The sequence below is a fragment of the Malus domestica genome, chromosome 04, assembly GCF_042453785.1.
Source record: "Malus domestica chromosome 04, GDT2T_hap1".
NCBI classification, from domain to species: domain Eukaryota; kingdom Viridiplantae; phylum Streptophyta; class Magnoliopsida; order Rosales; family Rosaceae; genus Malus; species Malus domestica.
In genome coordinates this window covers 5058966-5083066 of record NC_091664.1, presented here as the reverse complement: position 1 = coordinate 5083066, position 24101 = coordinate 5058966, and the positions used below count along the sequence as shown (strand labels likewise).

Sequence of the window (24101 nt, the reverse complement as noted above, 5' to 3'; positions counted from 1 at the left end):
AGTGTGTGAAGTTTTTGAGAATTATGGATGCCCTTCATTGATGAAGCTCTTGTTGGCACTATAAATTGGTTTTGCTTCATACTGTCTTGATCAAGAATGTGTGAAACTTTTGAGAATTGTGGTTGAACTCCTTTGATGAAGCTCTTGTTGGCACCATAAATTGGTTTTGCTTCACACTGTCTTGATCAAGAGTGTGAAGCTTTCTACAAGTTGTAGTGTTTGCATTGTTACAGAGGGGAAATGTCTGAAGCAGATGTAAGAGGGCTGAATAGCTTGATCTTCGTATGCCATGCACTGAAGTTGTTGTTGGCTTGCAATAAGACTTTGTTGGTGACTATAACTCATGTTGGGCATAAGTGCTCCCCTAGTTGAGTTGTCAAGCTTGAGGGTTTTTTATTATTTGTGAATGATAGGAGTTCACATGTACAAGTTGTACCACTCGTCTTCTGGTAGGTGGAATGAATGGTGAGTTGCTTTCATCACTTGGTTAGTGGTACGAATGTGAGTTCCTTCATCACCTTTCATCACATTTTATCACCTGGTTGGTGGCACGAGGATGAGTTCCTTCTTCACCTGGTTGGTGGCATGAATGGCAAGTTGCCAAATGATATTAGAGTACGGGTTGTACATTTCATCCCCTGGTTGATGGCATGAAGAAGAGTACGGGTTGTACATTTCATCACCTGGTTGGTGGCATGAATGGCAAGTTACCAAATGATATTAAAGTACTGGTTGTACATTTTATCATCTAGTTGATGGCATGAAGGAAAGTACGGGTTGTACATTTCATCACCTGATTGGTGGCATGAAGATGAGTTCATTCTTCACCTGGTTGGTGGCATGAGTGATAAGTTGCCAATTGATATTAGAATACGGGTTGTACATTTCATCACCTGGTTGGTGGCATGAAGGAAAGTACGGGTTGTACATTTCATCACTTGGTTGTTGACATGAAGATGAGTTCATTCTTTACATTTCATCACCTGGTTAGTGAGAATAAGGACAAGGTGTCGAGGCACATTGTAACAAGTGTCGAAGACACAAAGTATGTTGAACCCTTTCGAAGCACATTTGGCTTATGTATGGATGTGTTGGAATTTATGATGTTTATGTATGAATGTGTTGAAATGTATAATGTTTATGTATGAATGTGTTGGAATGTATAGTGTTTATGTTGATTGATATGAGTGATGCTTATGAATATTTTGCTATGCATGAAGGGATCCATGCTTTTGATATGTGAACCATGTTGGTTGTAACATTTAGTATCACATACTTTGTGTCAAAGTACGCATGTTGAAGCTCTGAGTTGGAGTATAAGGGTAGGTCAGCGTAGACCAAGTGTTCCAGTGCTAGGAACGCAAAAGACTCAGAAGGAGTTGTCTGAATTTCCTCTTCTTTAAATATTTGCCGAATGGCTTGTATGACAAAAGATCTCAAGCGATTGAGAGTCAAAACATTTGTAATGTGTATGCTTTCTTATAATAGCATTTCCTTCAGTACCTAGTCCTCAACTTTGAAAGAGTGAGGCTTAGTCCTATAGTCATAATAGTTGATGGTACGTTCACCCCTGGTTGTCTTGATACGAACTTTTATCCTTCTTGTTGTAATAGGCTTACTGCGAGTAAAAATCCTTCCTCTTACCAAGAGACAGATACGTTTGGTGACTTAGCGAGTAGCTAAATGAGGCATGAGATGATGTAATGGGTGTCTGAATTGCCAATATCTCATCATTCGGTAGAACTTGACTTCTACTTCCCATTTGTTGATAAGGGTTAACCATATGGGGGTTCCTTTGGTATGACCTTGCTTCGGCGGAGGCGTGGTTGTAAGCTTGTGTCATCACCTCAAAGTAAGTCTTCCAAGTGTTGGCATTGATCATGTACTTGAAGAAACAACCACGTAGGCCTGCCGTGAAGGCTTTGAGGGTGGTCTTGTCATCTGCTACAGCGCAGCGAGAATACTCATGGCTGAAGCAATCGGCATACTCTCGTAGTGACTCGTCCGGCTTCTGGTGAATAATGTACAAGTCATCTGCAGAATACAAGTGATCGGTCTGGAAGATGTGTTGAAAGAGAAACAATTTCCTTAATTCCTCAAATGAGTCTACTGTCTCAGGTGGAAGACCGCAATACCAGTTTAGAGCTCCGCCAAAGAGGGTGGAGGGGAAGAGAAGACATCACTTTTCATCGGTGTGTATCTAATATGCCATGGTGGACTCAAAGAGGTTAAAGTGTTCAATTGGGTTCTCCCTTCCTGTATAGAGTTGTAAACCAAGAGTTTGTTTTGTCTTCGCTTGAAGGGGGTGTCGATGATCCTTCTTGTGAGAGGGCCAAGCCTGGGTTGGTTCCAGTTAGGTATCTCGGCCTGACGTTCGGCCTTCAACTTGTTTACTTCCTCAATGAGCTGTAGGACAATGGGGTCCTGAGTGGAGTCATGTACCACTGGAATTTTCTTTCGTAAGTCTCCATCGCCTCTTGGAAGTAGGAAAGTTTGAGCAAGGGCGTGTGGTTTTTTCTTGGACTCGCCGTACTGACTTCTAGGGTGAGTCTGGCGGAATACTTCAGAGTCCCCCGTACCTTCATGTTCCTCTGGGACCTGTTGTTCCTTTCCTAGATTGGCAGCTGGTCTGGGTCGTATGAGGGGGCTGAGTCTTTCAGAAACCCTTGGGTCATTGATCTTCGAGCATATGTGGAGGGGATTCTCTCGACGTTGCTTTAGGAAGTCTCGGCAGTCACGTAAACGGCTTTCGATCCTTCCAACCCTTATGTAAGGAAGTGTCTTCCTCCACTTCTTCTACTTCGGGTCGAAGCATCTAGGTTGAGAGAAGTCTCATGTTGATCAATGTTTTGATGATAAACTCGCTCCTTATCAGGGATACCCATGTCGAAGGGAGGTTATCTTCCGTGTTGGGGGGCACTCAGATAATGGTTGATGTCCACAAGGGCAACGAGCTCGCGTGTTTGAGTACGCCTAGTTTCGTGGAGCGTCTCAAAGAGCTTCTCATACTACTTCTGGATGACCTCATTCTTCATTGCTATCTTGTTGTTCTGAGCTTCTAGCTCATCGACTTTAGCTTGAAGAGCAACCCTCTTTCCTTTTTTCTTTAGTTGTTTTGCACTAGGTGCAAGAGGGGTGTCATTCTGTGTGTTGTGGCTTCCTTCTCTCCCTATGTTTGAGAGGGATGCTTGGTCAAAAGAGAGTGTACGAATGGTGGAAACCAACTTGGCAAAGCTGAAGAGAGTGGGAATAAATGTCGTTCCCACAGACGGCGCCAAATGTTTATGCACAAAATCAGCGAGGACTTTGGTACAACAGAAAGTGTTAAGTTTGTGACCTTCGCTAGATTGCTCCGGTCACTAGTGTGGATAAGTATATAAATGGATAGGGACAGGGAAGCAAACACAAGATGTACGTGGTTCATCCAGATTGGCTATGTCCACGGAGTAGAGGAGTTCTCATTAATTGTGAAGGGTTTACACAAGTATATAGGTTCAAGATCTTCTTTAGTGAGTACTAGTGAATGATTTAGTACAAATGACATTAGGAAATATTGTGAGAGAATGATCTCTATTTATAGAAGAGAGTTTCTAGTTTCATTTTGACATTGACACGTGTCGTGTTGTGATTGGCTTCTGATGTTAACACGTGTCACGCTATGATTGGCTTCTGATGTCCACACGTGTCGTGCTGTGATTGGCCTCCTGGTTGGAGGGAAACTCTTTTGGGTCCTTGACGATATAACGTTGACCGTGCTTAATAGTTTCGGGATTTGTCAAGTATGGTACAAACAACTGTAAAAAAGTTTTGTCCCGTTACTTCATCTTTGAATGTTTATTTTTTGCGATTTTTGGCGTATTTTGATGGGGTACACATTCTACAAAACTAATTTCAACAATCCAACCGTCAAACTTTTTTGTATATACTCCGAGATCGCATATAGATTCACTAACACTGAGTTTATTTATACTTTTATTATGTATAACATAAGATTTTGTGGTATCCAATAGTGTAAATATTGTAAATTGACGATCGAATTAGTTCATGGTATTCATATTGGATCAAGGAGTGTAGTTGTAAAAAATCATCAAAATTGGAGTTAAAACTACCATTAAATCGTGATTTTTTGTTTATAACCGTCGAATTTTTTTGTCCCTTTACTTCATCCCTAAATGTTTATTTTTTGCGATTTTTGGTGTATGCGATCTCGAAGTATATACAAACAAGTTTGACGGTTGATCATTGAAATTAGTTTTGTACAATGTGTATCCCATCAAGTTCAATGGTATATATATTTATTAAGTAGATTTAAATTTATTTATTTAGTACGTATAACACTTAAGAAATTGAATGATATGCATATTTATTAAGTAGCTTTAAATTTATTTATTTAGTACGTATAACACTTAAGAAATTGAATGATATGCATATTTATTAAGTAGCTTTAAATTTATTATTGTAATTCAGATTGAATTTTTGTTAGAAAAATATATTATTGTGTGTTTTATGTAAAAAAAATTAAATTTGAAAAGAATAAAGTCATATTTAAGTAAATTTTATAATATTTTTTTTTAAATACCGTGCGCGACGCCATAATGTGATCATTGAGCAAAAACACTTTGCATGGAGTCCAAATGTATACCTAGGTCACGCCATTCCTGATAATTTTGGCGGTGCAATTGTGAAAAATGGGCGCCATCTTAAAATTTTCCCATTTTCCCACACCCGAACTCTGTCTCACTCAATCTCTCTCTTCCCTCTCGCTCATCTCGCTCTCTCTCTCCCACCCTCTTTATCCTTCATCCTCATCATCTCCTCATCCTCTCCCGTAGCCTTCCTCCTCATCTTCTTTATTTTGAACTCAGACCTCTCTGTCTTCTTTGCAAGCTCGAACCCCAAATCTTGAACCCAGACCTCTCTTTCCTCTTCCCATTCTCGAATCCAACCACCACCACTATTTTGTTGGTTGTCTCTCTCCCTCTCTTTCTAAACGACGGGTAGCCACCACCTCTTCGTCATGCTCGGAGGTTCTCCTTGAAAGTAAGTCTAATTACAAATTATGAAATTGTGAAATTAAGGATTTTGATTGTGAATTGAGATGAATTTTAGAATTTAGGGTTTTAATTTGGGATAAATTACTAGGGCATGGGATGGATTTCAGGGTTTAAAAATTTGTGAATGGGAATTAAGGTTTTAAATTTGAAATGGGGATTGAATCAGGGTTTTTATTCATTTAAAAATCTCATCCCTTCAACTTCTAGTGGATCAATGGGTTCTATTGGGTATCGGCAAGTGGTCAATCTTTAGCATGCACCTCCCCCCAGCTTTACTGGTTTTTGCTATCTATCTCTTTCTCTCATCCATTTATTTGAAAATCAAGGATAAACTCCTAACTATGGCAATGTGGCTTTGTCTGCAGGCTATGTATAATTTTCTTGGGTTTTGATGTGTTTTTTGTCCTTTTCTGTGTTGCACTGGCATGTATGATTGGTATCGCAGTTTGTTGCTGTCTTCCGTGCATTATTGCACTTTTATATGCTGTCGCAGATCAGGTAGTTTTCATCCCCAATAATCTCTATTTTGTGTGTGTGGGGGTGTGTTGGTTTTCATGTCCATAACTATCAATGTCTTCTATCATTACCATTCTGTAGGTTCGGTGAATATTGATGTATTACAAGTTGAAAAATGAAACCGGAAACTGACAAGTTCTATATGTTTCTGCAATAGCAAACTTTATTTACCAGTTAGTTGATAATAGCAAAAATTAGTCAAATCTTGTTTGTTTGAACGAAAATATCAATGTATCAAGATTTTAAGTATGAGGATTTGGACTCTAAAATGGAACTCAACTAAGATGGGCTTGATTTTGGTTTAGCATAACCTTATCTGGGGTGGGTTGGCAAGTGATGTTTTGTATACAAGTTTGTTGATAGCCTTCATGAGCTCAACTAAATGGGCGAGTTCTTGTGTTGGTAAAATAGGCTGCGCTAAATTAAACAGTACCCTTCTGCCATTCATTGCTAAACTTTCATCTCCTTAGAAATATCTGTTATATCCTCTCAAATTTGATAGTATTGATAGATAGTTGAATTACATGGTTCTATCTCTATTGTTAAAAGAGGGTTGGAAAAATTGATGTATAGTAGTTTCCCTTGGAGCACTTCGGGATGAAAGATTTATTATTGTAATACTAATTCGTTTCATTTAATTTGTTCTGGCTCTGTTTTAGTTGCATCAAATTTAATGGGCCTCACAAAAAAATTTGATGAGACAATGCTTGATGTTTTGTTGTTGTAACTAAAACTTGGAAGTGTTGTTTACTCTATCAATTTGCCTCCTCATTGTTTATAAATTTAATGGAGTGTAGTTGGAAGAATTATATAGAATATTGATGCCTTATTTTCTCGTTCCCTTGTATATTCGTCTGACCTGTTATTGAAGCAGGATGGAGCATCTAAGGAAGACATCGAACATCTTTCAAAATTCAGATTCAGAAAAGTTGCCAATGAGAAAGTTGCCAGTGACGTACAAGGTGGAGGAGTAATGACTGATTGTGGAACAGATTCACCCATCGAACATGTTATTTCTCAGGAGGATGCGGTAAGTGGCTCTTGACCTTTAGCTCATACTATTTTTTACTCCCTTGAGTTCTGGTAGTTAAGGAGGAACATTTTCTACTTGACCGGTTATATAATTGGATTTTTTTTGTATTCAAATGCAATGTGTGGACTAACGAAATCTTTGGACCAGTCAAGAGATTCTTGTTACATTTGAATGATGATCATTGTGATTTACAAGAGTGCTGCATCTGCCTTTCTTCTTATGATGAAGGAGTGGAACTAAGGTAACTTCCTTGTGCCCACCATTTTCACTATTCCTCCATCGACAAGTGGCTTTTTATCAACGCTACCTGTCCCCTCTACATGTAAAATATCTTGAAGAGTAGCAGCCAGGAGGACCAAGGGGAAGTGTAGAATTCTTCTAATTAGAGACAAATGTCGGGCACGCTGCGGAATTACTCAGGGACTTGAGTGTAATGTTATGCAAAGCTTGGCATTGAACGATACCAAGTAGCCTGATGTATCGAACCTAGAAGACTAGTTGTTGTAGTTTTTTTCTTTTTTGTTTAGACATTTTGTATGTACATTTTCATATATTTTATAATTAAATACTTTTTCTTGGGTTATTAATTATTGTTTAGAATTTAATTACAATATTTATAAAAATTTAAATAAAAAATATTTTTGTCAAAAAAAAAACGAAGAAAAAACAAGGGTTTGCGCGACGAAGAGAGAACCTCCGTCGCACAAAGTTACTTTACGCAACACAAGTTCTACGTCTCACAAAGTTACTTTATGCAACACAAGTTCTACGTCTCACAAAGCGCAATGCAGAGAGTACCTGCATTACGCAAACCCTACGCAACACAAGTTCTACGTCTCACAAAGCGCAATGCAGAGAGTACCTGCATTGCGCAAACCCTATTGTCACTGCCCTTGCGCAACGAAGGTTTCGTTGGGCTAATTTTTAGGTAACTTTTTTTTACTTTGCATGTTGAAAGTACATGCGTCGCGCAAACTGTTTTTTGTACTAGTGTCCGATATTTAACATATGTAAAAAATATCTACGATATATGTCGATTTTAGCCTAAACTTAAAAGTTTGTCCTGTATGAGTTGAAGTTTAAGCTTCACCCCTATTTCCATATCTTTCTCTAATTTTTTAGAAATTTATACGGAAATATCGACCATATCAAAGAAATTTTAAGCACTGGACATAAAAGCCCTAAAAACAGAAAAATCCAAACCTAGCAACAAATAATAGAAACAAATTCGCATGGATAATTTTGTCAAAAACACAAAAATTTAAAATTCTTTTTATACGTTGAGAAAAAACTTTAAAAAACAAATTAAAAAAAAAGGGTAGAATGACGGATAAACTACCAAAGCTAGAGATACAAAAACATATTTCTCTGATTTCATGTTTTCATTTTGTGTGATTTTGTTTCCTCTACTATGATTATAATTATGTATGCGGTAAAAAAGAACGAAAAACAAGTGCAATAACATATGCTAAATGCATGCATTCTAAGCCCCGCAGAATTCTTCAAAAGTTGGCTTGCGTTTATCTAAATGAGGGATGGTTGAAATTAAATATTAATGGTTCTCGTCGAGGGTAAAATCATGCTATCTCTTCGGGAGGAGTACTTAGAGATCATCATCGCTCTTGGGGGGGGGGGGGTTTCAGCTAATATGAGAGTAGGAGAAGTCCTTGAAGTTGAACTGTGGGGTCTTTTTTAAGTCTGAAAATGGCTTTGGATAAGGTTGCTAGGAGAATTCTTGTGGAATTTGACTCTGTTGTTTTAGTGTCACTCGTCAAATGTACTGACCATGAGTTGCATCCCTTAGCTTCTTTGTTATATGGTGGCTGATGGTTTGGCAAAATTGAGTTTTTTTTTTTGAACTTAGACTATGTTACGTTGGATGACCCTCCTCCTTCAATCGTTGGCTTAATTTTAGACGATATTTATGGGGCTTTTGTTAGGACTTGGGCTATTTGTGTAAGCCTTTTGGGCTGATGCTCTTCCTTGTTTTGCGGTTCTGCTTGGGCTTTGAGCCCCTTTGCAACAAAAAGAAAATAAAAAAACATGCTAAAAGCCAAAGCAATGTAAAAGGAGATATCAAATTAATTCCACAATTGTGTTTGCATCTCTTGGAATTAGCGAGAGTTGTCTCATAAGGTAAAGGTGCAATTATTGTGTGGAATCTTTCTGCAATAGAATTTATATTTATGATCTTTAATCTAACAATTTATCTATCTCATGAAAGTATGAAAATTAGTTTATCCCTCTCTTGATATGGGAAATTATAGACATATAAAACTAAAGCATGTAGAACACGTACGAAATGTTTCTAAAATAAAAACGTCTTTATGCATGCACAAATGCACAAATGTGGAAACAAAAAACTCTATTTGCCACGAGTAGATTGTCAAGATGTAAAAATGTCACTCCTATGTGCAAGGCGCGTCCAAAAAAGCTGGTTTTCATTAAATCGCCAACCATGCATCCTTGTTGTTAGGTAAAACTCAAAGACAGCTAAGTACTTTAATTAATCCTAAATATTTCATTTTATATTTCACCAAGTGGCTAAGTTTTTAATATTTTAATGCTTGTCCAAGTTTAGCTAACCACTATTCACAATGTTACTTGGCTCTAGTTAAGTTGTTGGTTACTGGTTTGGAGTAACAATTTGTTGAATTTTGGGTGAAAATGGCTAAGCAAAAGAAAATGGTTAGTCTCTTTGGACCTTCAAGAAAAAAAATGCATAAAACTGAATACAGTTTTTATTTTTTTATTTTTTATTTTAATTTGTAAGAAAGTGATATCACATCTTTATTTATTTATGACATTTGGATTGAACAAATAAAGTGTGCAAAAAGAGATATGTCTCCATAAATTATTTTCATTTTTTCATGAGAAGAAATGCTACAGAGACTCGCTCAAGGAGAAAACGAGTCTCCCAAACTCTCTAACCTTGTGGGACTCGTTTTTTGAGCGAGTACCTGTTGCATTCCTCTTTCCATAGAGTTCGATATTTATTCATGACATAACCATACAATTAGGTACAAAACAGGCATAGAAAAAAACTAAAAAATATATGGACCAAAAAAAAAAAAATCCATGTTATAATAAGAAACAAACACCAAAGTTGGTGTACCTTGGTCATCAAGAAAAGCACCTGAATTAGATCTAACAGTAGCACAAGGTTTTTTATTTATTAAGATCTAGAAGCCCCTTAAAACAAATACTTAAACATGATTTAGTAACATAATTCCAGAGGTGACCAAATTAATGCAAAACGTAGTGATGTCCCCTGTGAGTTTATGAATACTCTAACCATCACTTGCATGTAACCTGTGCCCTAAATACCAGCAAAGCAGATTTGCCTTATTTACCATACTCTTCATATACTTGAGCAGGAAGGCGCGGAGTGAGAAGGACTTCAAGTTGGGAGTTTCTCTGGTTGGTAAATTCCATCGACTCACGCATGTCAACTGGCTCACCCGTCGGAGTTGCGATTTCAAATCCGTGAAGCAAAGAAGCGAGTGTCAATGGCATAATCCTGAGGGCAAGTGCTATTCCGGGGCACATTCTTCTTCCACTGCCAAACGGTATCAACTCAAAATCCTGACCTTTAACATCAATGTCGCTGTGTGTTGTGAAGAATCGTTCAGGTCGAAACTCATTTGGATCAGGCCAGAACTTCGGGTCTCGATGAATCTTCCATACGTTGACGAGGACGCGAGTGTTTGCTGGGATATGGTAGCCGGCTAGAACGCAATCTTCAATGGATGCATGGGGCAATAAGGTTGGTCCGGGAGGGTATAAACGGAGCGTTTCTTTAATAACGGCTTGGAGATAGACTAAGTTGTCGACGTCTGATTCTTTTACCGCCCTCTCTCTGCCAATATTTTGGTCTATCTCTTCCTGGACCTTTTTTAGAGTTTTAGGGCCGTTGAGAAGTAGAGACAGTGCCCATGTTAATGCCCCTGTCGTCACATCTACACTTGCTAGAAGAAGACTCTGCAAGAGAAGTATGTAAAATTCAACAATAGTATTTGTACAAACAAAATTTACACACTTGCTGACACACTTTATAATAAATGAAACCCTATGTTTATCGATGAAGGGCGACAGAATTATTAGATGCATTCAGTAAGGAAAATGCCGAGGAGACTACTTTTTTGTAATACATTTGTATACAATTTGATGTTGTAAATGATGCGTATGTTAATTAATGAGTTTATCTCATTGGATATTGGTTGTATGCATTAGTTGACACATAAAAATATTAAGATGATATATATAATGTGTTATTTCTTCTTAATATTGTTAGGAATGTCGGTACTACAAGATAGAGAATGCACAAGGTAAAGTAGAAAATGGACGCCAAGAATTTATGTGGTTCGGCAATTTATGCCTACGTCCACCAAACAAGGAATCTTCACTATATGAAAAAGATGAATACAACAAGAGTAGTCTTACCAAGCCAAAGACAAGGCTTGATGGATACAAGAAAGTATAACACACACTTTCTATCACTCTAAACTTCACTCACACAATGTGTAGTGGAACACTCTCACTCTCACTCTTGGAGTGGAACTCTAGCTTTGGACTTGATCCTTTGCTACTCACTCTTCTCTTGATTTTTTTATTCACTACAACATCACACCCATATTTATAGGTGAGGGTTTGGCATTCTACTAGTTTCTAGTGTATTCTTCAAACCTCTAGCATAGAAAGATCTAGACTAGCCACATACTTGTAGCTTCTAGATCTTTCCATTTGCAACCAAGGAAGCTAGTACTCTCTAGCTTCTTCCATCAACTTAATAACATGCTAGAATTGTCTAGCAAGCTCCAGCCTCATCTCTTGCTTACTAGAATAATCTAGAACATTGATCATGGGCTGGACCATATACCAACAATCTCCCCCTCCAGTCCATGAGGGAGGAATTCCGATCATGACTCCAAGTTACCTGGAGTTCATCCCAGCAGCTTTAATGCAGAATTCCAACTTTGATTTTGTGACTACCTTTGTCAACATGTCTGAAGAATTATTATCGGTATGAATCTTCTTCAGCTGCAGCAACTTGTTCTCGATAGCGTCTCTAATCCAGTGATAACGAATATCAATGTGCTTAGTGCGTGAATGATATGTAGTGTTCTTGCTCAAGTCCAGAGCACTCTGACTATCACAATAAATGCCATAATCACTTTGCTTCAAACCTAACTCTTGGAGAAACTGCTTCAGCCACAACAACTCCTTGCATGCTTCTGTAGCGGCTATGTATTCAGCCTCGGTTGTGGACAAAGCAACACACTTTTGCAACTTGGATTGCCAAGACACGGCTCCCCCGGCAAAAGTGAACAAGTACCCAGATGTAGATTTTCTACCATCCAGGTCACCTCCCATGTCAGCATCTGTAAATCCTTCCAAGATTGGTTTGGAACCGCCAAAGCACAAGCACATCTTAGAAGTCCCCTTCAAATATCTGAGAATCCACTTAACAGCTTCCCAGTGGTCCTTCCCTGGATTAGAGAGAAACCTGCTCACCACACCTACTGCATGAGCAATATCTGGCCGTGTGCACACCATTGCATACATGATACTTCCTACTGCTGAAGAGTAGGGAACAACTGCCATTTTCTCCTTTTCTTCATATGTTTTTGGACACGACTCTTTGCTCAACTTGATATGATTGGCTAAAGGTGAGCTTACCGATTTGGCTGCTTTCATGTTGAACCTTTCAAGCACCCGTTCAACATACTTTTCTTGTGACAGCCACAACTTCTTGGATTTTCTGTCACGAATTATCTCCATGCCCAAAATCTGCTTGGCTGGCCCTAAGTCCTTCATGTCAAAGGACTTAGATAACTCTTCTTTGAGCTTTTTAATCATAAAAGCATCTTGACCGACAATCAACATGTCATCAACATAAAGCAACAAAATGATGAATTTACCTCCAGAAAATTGTTTGATATAGACACAAGAGTCAGCATGAGTTCTCTTGTACCCATTACTCACCATGAATGAGTTGAACTTCTTATTCCACTGTCTTGGAGCCTGCTTAAGACCATATAAGCTTTTCTTGAGCTTGCACACCAAAGTTTCTTTACCCTTGACTTCAAAGCCTTTGGGTTGCTCCATATATATCTCCTCTTCTAAGTTACCGTGGAGAAATGCAGTTTTAACGTCTAACTGCTCGAGCTCAAGATCCATGCTTGCTGCCATACCAAGGATAACTCGAATGGAAGTCATCTTCACCACCGGTGAGAAAATCTCATCAAAGTCAACTCCTTTCTTTTGACCAAAACCTTTGACAACCAAACGAGCCTTGTACCTTGTCATGTTGTCGTCATTTTTCAATTTGAACACCCACTTGTTTTTCAATGCTTTTCTGCCCTTTGGAAGCTCCACCAGCTCATAGGTATTATTCTTTAATAAGGAATCCATCTCTGACTCCATTGCCTTCATCCATTTATCACTGTCGTTATGAGCTCTGGCCTCCTCATAAGTTTCGGGCTCTCCATAATTAGTCAACATGATATACTCTGATGAAGAATACTTGGTAGACGGTCTTCGACTTCTGCTGGATCTTCTGACCTGATCTTCATTCTCTTGCGGCGGGGCTAGAGGCTCCCCCTGATTGGATTTTCCTTGAATCTGCTCTTCTTGACTAGGCTCCCCCTGATCAGCAATCTCATGGTCTGGCACATCTTGATCAGGCTCCTCTTGATCAGCATTATCTGATTCTGCAGGCACTTCATTGGCAGTTGCTTCAGGGATGTCATCGTGACTTTCTTCATCTGAAGCTAATGGATCAACTCCTCTGACTGCGCCATCTGGTTGTGCCTCTTTATCCGAATCCCCAATTGTTTGATCTTCATAAAAGACCACGTCTCTACTTCGGATAAACTTCTTCTGGTATGGGTCCCATAATCTGTAACCAAAATCTTCACCGCCATAACCAAGAAAGATGCACGGTGTAGCTTTGTAGTCTAACTTCGATCTCTGCTCTTTGGGCACATGCACAAAAGCTTTGCAACCAAACACCTTCAGATGAGAGTAAGACACATCATTACCAGTCCATACTCTCTCTGGAACATCAAGACCTAATGGTACTGATGGAGATCGGTTGATCAAATAGCAGGCTGTCCTTACAGCTTCACCCCAGAACTGCTTAGATAACTTTGCAGTCCTCAACATACACCTGACTTTCTCCATGATGGTTCGGTTCATTCTTTCAGCAACACCGTTATGTTGTGGAGTTCCAGGAACTGTCTTCTCATGACGTATGCCATGTTTTACACAATACTCTCTAAACTGGTGAGATGTGTACTCGCCGCCGTTGTCGCTACGAAGGCACTTGAGAGGTTTCCCAGTTTCCCTCTCCACCATGGCATGGAACTCCTGGAATGTCTGAAACACCTGGTCTTTGGATTTCAACAAATACACCCACACCCTTCGTGAAGCATCATCAATATAAGTAACAAAATATTTATTTCTTCCGAGTGACTCGACTTCCATGGGACCACACACATCTGAATAAACAAGATCTAACAAGTTTCCTTTCTTTGTAGATGGAACAGAAAAACTAACTCTTCTTTGTTTTCCGAATAAACAGTGCTCACAAGAGTTTAACGACGTACCTTTGGCAAAGGGAATGTGAGACTTCTTTGCCAAAACCTGTAGGCCTTTCTCGCTCATGTGACCTAGCCTCTTATGCCACAAGTCTAGAGATGAGTCCTCCACAGCATTCAACTCACCTTTCAAAACCTTGGCATTTGACCGGTACAACGTACAACAAAGTCGTGCTCTTGCTACCACCATTAAGCCTTTAGTAAGCTTCAATTTTCCTTCGCCAATATGGTGATAATATCCTTGTCGATCAAGGGTACCGATGGATATCAGATTGAGACGTATATCAGGAATATGTCTCACATCTTTCAACATCAATTGGCAGCCGAGATTAGTTCTTAAGCAGATATCACCGATTCCAAGAATTTTGGAATAGCTTTCATTCCCCATCTTCACTATGCCAAAGTCACCTTCTTTGTATGTACTGAAGAACTCCCGTTTGGACGTAGCATGGAAGGAAGCTCCATTATCAAAGATCCATTCAATGTCTCTGTCAGAGTTGCCTATATGCAGACATTCACCAACAGACAATATTTCTGGTACATCACCACATATGACAGCGGTGGTATTGCCAGTATCATCTTTCTTCTGATTGTTTCCTTCCCTTTGCTCTCTCTTCCAAACTCGACAATTTTTCTTCATATGGCCTTCTTTGCCACAATGGTGGCATGCACCCCTGAACCTTGACTTGGATCGGCTAGGACTCCTGCCATGACCTCTAGGCCCTCTACTCTTGCTTCTTTCGCGGTTCTCTGTGACAAATACTTGGCTGCTATCTGTGCCAGAAGTCTTTCTCCTTGTTTCTTCATTGAGCATGCTATTTTTAACATTATCAAGAGTAAGAACACCATTAGAAGCAGAGTTACTTATACTCACCACAAAGGTCTCCCAACTGTCTGGCAAGGATCCAAGTAACAAGAGCGCTTGTAGCTCGTCCTCGATCATCATTTTCATAGTAGCCAACTGGTTGATGATATTCTGGAAATTGTTCAAGTGTTCTGCTACACTTAAACCATCCTTGTACTTCACATTGATGAGCTCTTTGATCAAGAAGGCTTTCTTGGCTGGGGTCTTCTTCTCGAACAAGGACTCAAGCTTCGTCCAAAACTCGCGAGCATTGGTTTCATTAGACACATGGTGAAAAACACTATCATCCACCCATTGTCTAATTGTGCCAATAGCCTTGCGATTCATCTTCTTCCACTCGGCATCGGACATGCTCTCGGGCTTAGCGGCATCTCCTTCAATTGGCTCATGCAAATCCTTGCAATAGAGAATGTCCTCCATCCTTGGCTTCCATGTTACCCAATTGGAGTTGGTGAGTTTGATCATAGTGCCACTTCCTTCCATCTCGTAGTACGAGCCAACCGGGCTCTGATACCACTTGTTAGGAATGTCGGTACTACAAGATAGAGAATGCACAAGGTAAAGTAGAAAATGGACGCCAAGAATTTATGTGGTTCGGCAATTTATGCCTACGTCCACCAAACAAGGAATCTTCACTATATGAAAAAGATGAATACAACAAGAGTAGTCTTACCAAGCCAAAGACAAGGCTTGATGGATACAAGAAAGTATAACACACACTTTCTATCACTCTAAACTTCACTCACACAATGTGTAGTGGAACACTCTCACTCTCACTCTTGGAGTGGAACTCTAGCTTTGGACTTGATCCTTTGCTACTCACTCTTCTCTTGATTTTTTGATTCACTACAACATCACACCCATATTTATAGGTGAGGGTTTGGCATTCTACTAGTTTCTAGTGTATTCTTCAAACCTCTAGCATAGAAAGATCTAGACTAGCCACATACTTGTAGCTTCTAGATCTTTCCATTTGCAACCAAGGAAGCTAGTACTCTCTAGCTTCTTCCATCAACTTAATAACATGCTAGAATTGTCTAGCAAGCTCCAGCCTCATCTCTTGCTTACTAGAATAATCTAGAACATTGATCATGGGCTGGACCATATACCAACAAATATTACTCATTTACTCAATCTTATGGCCATAAATAAAGATGAATGTGTAAGAGAAGAAAGCAAAAATGAAAATTTAAACAATTAAATGCTAAACTGCACATACGTACCAGTGTGGTAGCTTTGTTGATAATGTCAGCTTCAAAAGAATTGGTAACTTCAGCATCATCAAGAACTGAAAGCATCAAATCCATGAAGTCACGCTCCTCCTCATCACCTTTCACTCCACTAGAAACAGTCCTCCTTTTCTTCTGCTTATGCTCTTCTAACCATCCTTGAAGCACTTGATCTACCTCCTTTGCTACCTTCCTCATGGTCTTCTTATGGCCACCCAAATCCAACCACCTTAAGAACGGAAGCGCATCCGACAGTACAAAAGTAGCATTCAGTCGAAGCCAATCCTTGAATACCTCTCTCCCTATCAAGTCTCCATGGGTGTAATTTGTAGCTTCTGAAATTCGTTTCCCGATAATCATTCTAAAGACCACGTTCTGGTTTATGTCCGCAAACCAGTCTTTCATCTCTACCACCACCTTATCGGAACCACTACTTTTGTTGTGCTTCGTCCACCGATCATATATTTCTTTCATCGATGCACTCACTTCAGATTCTCTAAAGTGTTTGAGCATCTCGACGCGTTGGGGGGATAAGACCCCCGCTTTGATCATCTTCTGTACATGACTAAAGTAGTAGCCGTAAGAGCTGAAAGGAAAGAAGGCATAGTTGTAGCCCAAGATTTCTGAGGCTAAAGAGCTTGCACGACTAGCAAACACTTTGTCGCAGGTCTTTAAGCATTCTTTCGCCATTTCCGAGCTGCTCAAAACTAGGGTTCTCTTCACTCCGAACATGAAAGTGAAGATCGGTCCGTATGTGTCCGCCAATTGAGCTATCACCACATGTAGTGGCTCAGACGAACGTACTAACAAGGGTAGGTGACCGATTATCGGCCACGCACCTCCCGCTTGCGGTGGTAGTTTTCTGACTGCTTTTCTTGACTTAAAAAATATGGAGTAGAGGAACAATGAAAAGGCTAATGATGCTACCACAAAAGGTACAAGAGATGGCAGGCGGAAGTCCATAGCTATTTGTTTTATGGGGGATGTCTTTGCTGGCTAGTTTGTTTAATCAGCGATACACGGAAGGGGGTTTTGTTTTGTTTTATAGAGTGAATTTAGAGAAAAATCTGATACGGGGAAGGTTTCTCGTCTCGTTCCCAAATTTAATGTTTATTTTTAGAAGTAACGAAATTATCAAAATGTTTTGAGCAGCCATGTGGATCTTTTACGTGGATCTCGAATTTCCTTTCACACTTTTCGACTCGTATCTGGCTTCTTTTTTTTTATTAATACTCAATTTTAAGAACACGTAATCATAGATCGAACTTTATTCAGAACTATAACGGACAAGTCATACTCCACTTTGTGAAAATACCTGCCACTCATTGAAATTTGAAATCTGACCTCGTGCAGTGTACACCACTGCCTTGGTCAGTGGTGAGAGTGGCTTTGTTTGTTGTGCTGCGTTGGGAACTTGAATCAGCCTTAAATAGGCTTCATGCAGAACAATCGTTGGACGGACATGTGAAAGGAGCAGAATTCTCCATTTTTAGAGATTGTTTGGGAATGAGGTGCTTAAAAAAAAGTATCCATGAAAAAAAGCTGTAAGAATTTTAGGTGTTTGGTAAATTGAAAAAAAAAAAAGGTTTATTTTGGAAGCTGCTATGAGAATAAGCTGAAATCAAAGGAAAAAACTGAAGCTGCTATTTGCAGCTTTGGAAAACAGGTTTTTTTTCAACTTGAAGACTGACGAAGGATCGAGTAGCAAAGCGCGAAGACAAAGCTGCCAACTGGTATGTGAGTCTAGTTGATGAGTTTTGTAAGTCTTTATGTACTCTTTCTTTCTTAGTGCTTCCTGGCTTGGTAGCCCGAGGATTTTCCCAGTGGTGGGTTTTGCCTCGTTAAAGCCTACATCATGTGCGTACTCTTTATATTTATTCTGAATATTCGTGTAGGATTTAGTTTGCATAACTGATTAGTTTAAACCATAATTTGGATTAGTTTTAAGTTGAAATTTAGTTATATTTCTAGGTTAAATTAGTACTCATCCTAGGACTTTCAATTGGCACCAGAGCAGGTCACTATATATATTTAGTGAGATTTGTGGGATCACTAGGATGAATCGTACAATGGGGTCGATATCCCATCTACCACACTTTGAGGGCGACAACTACGCTGCATGGAAGGCAAAGATGAAATCATTTCTCTGGGCGATTGACGACAAAGTGTGGCTTGCGGTTGAAGAAGGCTAGGAACCTCCAACAGTTAAAGAAACCAAAGGCGAATGATAGTCTTATGTAATTATTTCCATGCTTAAGCCTAGAAGGGAATGGAGCGAGGATGAACGCAGCTCCAGTACATTCAATCAAAGAGCATTGAATGCGTTGTTCACTGCTGACTACATCGGTAAATGCACAACAGCGAAAGAAGCTTGGGATATTCTAGAAGTTACTCATGAAGGTAACTCCACTGTCAAAGAATCCAAGCTTCAAAATCTCATCACAAAATTTGAAAATATCAAAATGCTAGATGATGATGAGAGTTTCTCTGACTTTTATGCTAAGCTTAGTGTAATTGTCAATGGTTGTCACAATCTTGGTGACAGCATTCCAGAATACAGGATTGTTAAGAAAATTCTAAGATATATTCCTTCAAGGTTCATGCGAAAAGGACAGCTATAGAAGAATTAAAAGATTTAAACACTTACAAGTTGGAACAATTGATTGGATCCCTACAAACGTATGAATCTGACTTCATCGAAGTCAAGAAAGGAAAAAATGTTGCCTTCAAAGTCAATAATGAAAAAGTGAATGAGGATTCATTTGAAAACTTAACTCAAGATGAATTTTCTCTTCTCACCAAACAAGCAAGGAAATTTTTTATGCTTAGAAGTTCCAGGGGACATGAACAATTTTGATTCAAACTCCAAAGTATCTAGTTCTCGAGATGTCTCTCATGGAAATTCCTCTAAGTTTGTGAAACTTGGTGAAAAGAAAAGTTCAAATGATAAAGACAAGTGTTTTGAATGTCAAGCGTATGAACATCATGCTCATGAATGTGCAAACACTCTTAAAAAGTTGAAGGATGAAAAGAACAAGGCTTTAACCTCCACTTGGAGTGACAGTGATTCAGAAAAAGACACAGCATCTGAAGATGATGACGAAGTGGTTACGTTTATTGGAATTTTTTATGGATATGAGACTGATGACTCAGTAGTTGAAGAACCTGACTCTGTAGAAGTCTTACAAAAATATACTACACTTTATGATATCACCATGAAAGTGAAAAAAGAAAATGATAAGCTGAAACATAAACTTGTGCAGCTTGAAAGCAAGAAGAAGGAAGTTGATATTGAGCATCAATCTCAAATGGAAAATGCAGAAAAGCTACGAGAGTCAATGTTGGAGAAGTTACATATGCTAGCATCAGACAATAAATTTCTTGAAAATGAATTGAGTGACATGAAAAGGAAGGTTGAAGAGTTTAGTATTGGCTCAAGAAAAATTGACAAGATGTTGAGCTATGGAAAGAATTCAGGTGATAGAAGCGGTTTAGGTTTTGATATGACTAGAAATTCTTCCTCCTCCGTTACTAAGTTTGTCAAAGCTTTACAAGAACCAAGTAGGAAAGCGAGTAATGATGTAGGTTTTGAAAATTCGTATACCACTACAAATAAGTCAAATTCTGTGAGCACCTTCATTGATCCAAAGAATCTCATTAGGTCAAAATTCTTTATTCCTATTTGCCACTTCTGTGGAAAAATAGGACATATCAGACCTAGGTGTAACAAACTTCGAAAGGAAAATCGAACTAAACACACCACCCCTTGGATTTCTTAAAAATCAAATCTCAAAGTGAGATTTGTTGCTCAACCGAAGGAAATGAATAGAATTTTAAAAATAATGCCTAATTCCATCATTCCAAACTTGAAGCAAGTATGGAGAAGAAAGGAGACTAAGAATTGCTTATTAGATAAGATGTCATCATCATCTGAGGAAGACAATCTTATGTGTTAGTGGCGTTCACTGCTCTCTCAACTTGTCAGTCAGATACTTGGTATCTTGACAGCGGTTGCTTGAGGCATATGACTGGAGACAAAAGATGGTTCACAACTTTCACCGAGGATTGTAAAAATGGAGCAGTCACTTTCGGAGATGGAAAAAGAGCTAGGATTGTTGGAAAAGGAGAAATCAAAACTCTAGGAATTCCATGTCTAAAAAAGTCATGTTGGTTGATGGACTTAAAGCTAATCTAATTAGCATTAGTCAAATTTGTGATGATGATGATGCTGAAGTATTTTTTAATAAGTTGAAATGTAGTGTAAAAGTGGCTAGTGGGGTAGATATTTTTGAAGGAAAAAGATCCAAAGACAATTGTTATTGTGTGAATGCAAATGAGTTACATGTGCCAAATATGTGCAATAAAGCAATTAACGATGTTTTGAATTTATGGCATAAAAGATTAGGCCACATGAATTGTAAGGATATGATCAAGCTTTCCAAGAAAGAATATGTGAGAGGTTTACCAATGTTGACTGGAGAACTTGGAATTTGTGGAGAATGTCAAGTGGGAAAGCAAACAAAGAGTTCACACAAGTCAACAAACTACATCTCAACTTCACGACCCTTGGAGTTGATGCACATGGACTTGATTGAACTGGTGCAAACCAAAAGCATTGGGGGGAAAAATACATACTTGTCTTGGTTGATGATTTCTCACGATTCACTTGGGTTGCTTTCTTGCGAGAGAAATCTGATGCATTCAAAGCACTTTGTGGCTTGCTGAATAAAATTCAAAATGATATAATTGCTTCAAATGATCGTGTGATAAAACTGAGAACCAATCATGGAACTGAATTTGAAAACACATCATTTTCTGAGTTTTGTGATGAAAAAGGAATTGATCACAATTTTTCTGCTACAATCACTCCTCAACAGCGGAGTTGTTGAACGAAAGAATCGTGTTTTGCTTGACATGAGTCATGTCATGCTAACGAGCACTCATTTGGCTAAGCATTTTTGGGCTGAAGCAGTCAGCAGTGCTTGCTATACTACAAATAGAGTCTATCTTCGACCCAGTACAAAATGCACACCATATGAGATTTGGAAAGGAAAGAAACCAAACGTCAAGCATTTGAGAGTGTTCGGTAGTATATGCTACATTTACAGAGATAGAGAAATGCTAGCAAAATTTGATTCACGGAGTGATATTGGAATTTTTCTAGGATACTCTCTCACCAGTAGAGCATACAGGGTGTTCAACAAGAGAACTAAAAATGTCATGGAGTCCATTAATGTTGTTGTGAATGACTCCTCCTTAAGTATTGAACAACCTTTTTCAGATGAAGACTTCTTTCAAATTAAATCAATCAATGATTCATCCACTACTCAGGTTGAAGTGAACCAAGATGTTGACTCAACAAGAGCTTTGAAAAAAGGACACAAGCAGGTGCAAAAAGACCACTCCAAGTCAGACATCATTGGCAACGTAGAAGATCAAATGTTAACAAGAAGTAAAACTACTGTTGTAGTAAACTTCACATGCTACCTATCAAGAATTAAGCCAAAGAATGCCAAGAAAGCTCTTTTGGATGGTGATTGTGTTGGAAATTATATATTATAATATGAAATATTGTAATATATAATTTTAATAATTGAATGAAAAATAGTGTTAACCAATTTCTTAGAAAGGTTATGTTGTTTAAGTGATATTCCCTTAATAAGTGATGTATACTTATAGTGAAAAGTTACATCTCTTTAATAAGTAGAAGTTGGATTCTATATAAACCCATGAAACCATTGGTATTAGATAAAGAGAAATTAGAGTTAATTTTTACTCTTGAGAAATAGGGTTTCCCCACTTTATTTCTCTCATTCTTAGTCAAACTCCGAGTCGTGTCTTGAGAGTACGGAATATATGAAGTTCGCCAGAGTCCGAAGATTGAAGTGCTTTGACTTCGGATTATAGATTGTTGAATCCTGGGAGATAGACGCCTATCGAACTACAAGCACAAGAGTAGGGGCGAAATTCTATCTTTAGGACATTGCATTTATGCAAGCCTCAATCTCCAAGTTTGTCAGTTCTCTAACTTTCACTCTAGTTGTTTATATTAATCTCATATATAATTGATGTTGTGAATTTCTTTATTATTATTGTTATTATTGGAATTATATTGTTATTTTTCATATTTTCTAATATTGCTCCAACAATCTAAAGATAGAATTTTATATCTCTATGCAATTAGAAAATATGAGTAAAGCCTAGGGCTTTAGAGATTCGCAATGAAAAAATATTGTAAAGATAGATCAGGGATTGATTATGTGTTGAAAGTTGTATATATAGTACACAAAACAACACAAGAATTTTGGGATTTATTGATGATGATGATGATTAAGATAGAAGGTTATTTGTCTTATATATATTTATTAGAAATTATAATCTAACTGCTTTTAAATTAATGTTAGTTTGAATTTAATTTCTCTTGGCATTCTGGGCATGTCGCGATCAGGAAATGTTTTAAAGTTTGAGGCCTGGTAAAATTATGCATGCCGCCACTGTTGTTGTTAAGTGTATAAATTCTATGATATATAGAAATCTCATACTTGGCTGTTACTTTATGTATATGTCTCTTTTAACTGCTTTACATAGAAATTAAAAGATGGAGATTCTAGTTTCCAGAAAGATACAGTGATAACAATTTTTATTATATGGGTACTGGAATTATTATCAGATCCGTTTAAAATCCATGTTCAGTGTTTGTCTCCTTTATATGAAGAAGGGTGTCGATTAAGGCCAAGTGAAATGGTATGATTGTGAGGATGTGAAGACAAAAGGGGTTCCACATCAGTGAAAAGAAAAACATAACAAGACCTTATAAGGAATTGAGTTGTTCTCCATATTGTCAATTGGTTGTATGTTGGAATCCCAACTTTCTTCAATAGTCATACAAAAATTTGCATTATTTGCAAATCTAAAAGGGCCATAATGTACCAGTTCATGGACTGATGCAATATTTCTTTCTTGGGACAAAGGAGATCAATATTTGATTGGGCACGAGGATGATTAGTAGGTTTTTGTTGAGAAAACCCTTATATTCATAAAGATGTTAGCGAAAGCTCTTGATGAAGAGTGAATACCCAAATAAAATGGGGTTGTTTTAAATTTGTATTGAAACAGTTGGAAAACTCCTGTACAAGATATGAACCCAACTTCCATGGTATCATGAAATATAAGATGAGTGCAGACTACTCATATGTAAGTGTCTATTCATGGAAAAAATGGAATACGTATGAAGAAAATTGAACAATTACTCAGGCATATGTGTGCATATGCAAAATTGGGTCTAGCGTTCAGTCATGATAAGAACCCAGAAAGTGGATGAATTTGGCTTTGAAAAGCAACAAAAATAAATTGATAAACTGAACTCATTTTAGATGAGTTATCTATCAATATCGAAAGATGCTTATTTAATTATGGGGTCAAGGTCCAAGACTTATATTGAACCATGTGGAGGTTAAGTTGCAGAAAGATGCAACTATTTAACAAATGGATGGTTTTGTAATGTGATGGAATTGAAAATTGAAATCTGCCATGAAATTCAAAGGAAAAGCATGCCATTTGAAGTGTTTCTTTTCATAGTGAAAGGGTATGACATTTCCAACTAGTCATTGACATATTCAAATGTGTTCATGGGCTGGTATGTAAACTTCTACATACCGACTGGATGTATTATCATATAGTGATAATAATGTTACAAAATCATTTATATGCTTTCTTCGAAGTGATATATTTATAAATTATAAGAGGCTCAAGATGATATTGAGTGTCATTTAAAATGATATTAATATAAAGAAATAATCATGA

The 24101-nt window shown here is 38.1% G+C and overlaps 2 protein-coding genes and 1 pseudogene across 2 annotated transcripts; 2 read left to right on the top strand and 1 right to left on the bottom strand.

Moving 5' to 3' along the window:
• The first annotated feature begins 5150 nt into the window (after window positions 1–5150).
• On the top strand, window positions 5151–6974 carry LOC103432692 (E3 ubiquitin-protein ligase At1g63170-like; annotated as a pseudogene).
• Window positions 6975–9719: 2745 nt separating this feature from the next.
• On the bottom strand, window positions 9720–17298 carry LOC103408209 (cytochrome P450 CYP82D47-like). Its single transcript, XM_029100918.2, has 2 exons — window positions 16293–17298; window positions 9720–10584 (listed from the first exon to the last, which is right to left on the bottom strand). The coding sequence occupies exons 1-2, from the start codon at window positions 17259–17261 to the stop codon at window positions 9949–9951; spliced, it is 1605 nt and encodes a 534-aa protein (XP_028956751.2). The 5' UTR covers window positions 17262–17298; the 3' UTR covers window positions 9720–9948.
• Window positions 17299–18367: 1069 nt separating this feature from the next.
• Window positions 18368–18919, top strand: LOC139194944 (uncharacterized). The gene is made up of 2 exons (XM_070820106.1): window positions 18368–18475; window positions 18557–18919. The coding sequence occupies exons 1-2, from the start codon at window positions 18368–18370 to the stop codon at window positions 18917–18919; spliced, it is 471 nt and encodes a 156-aa protein (XP_070676207.1).
• Window positions 18920–24101: the final 5182 nt, after the last annotated feature.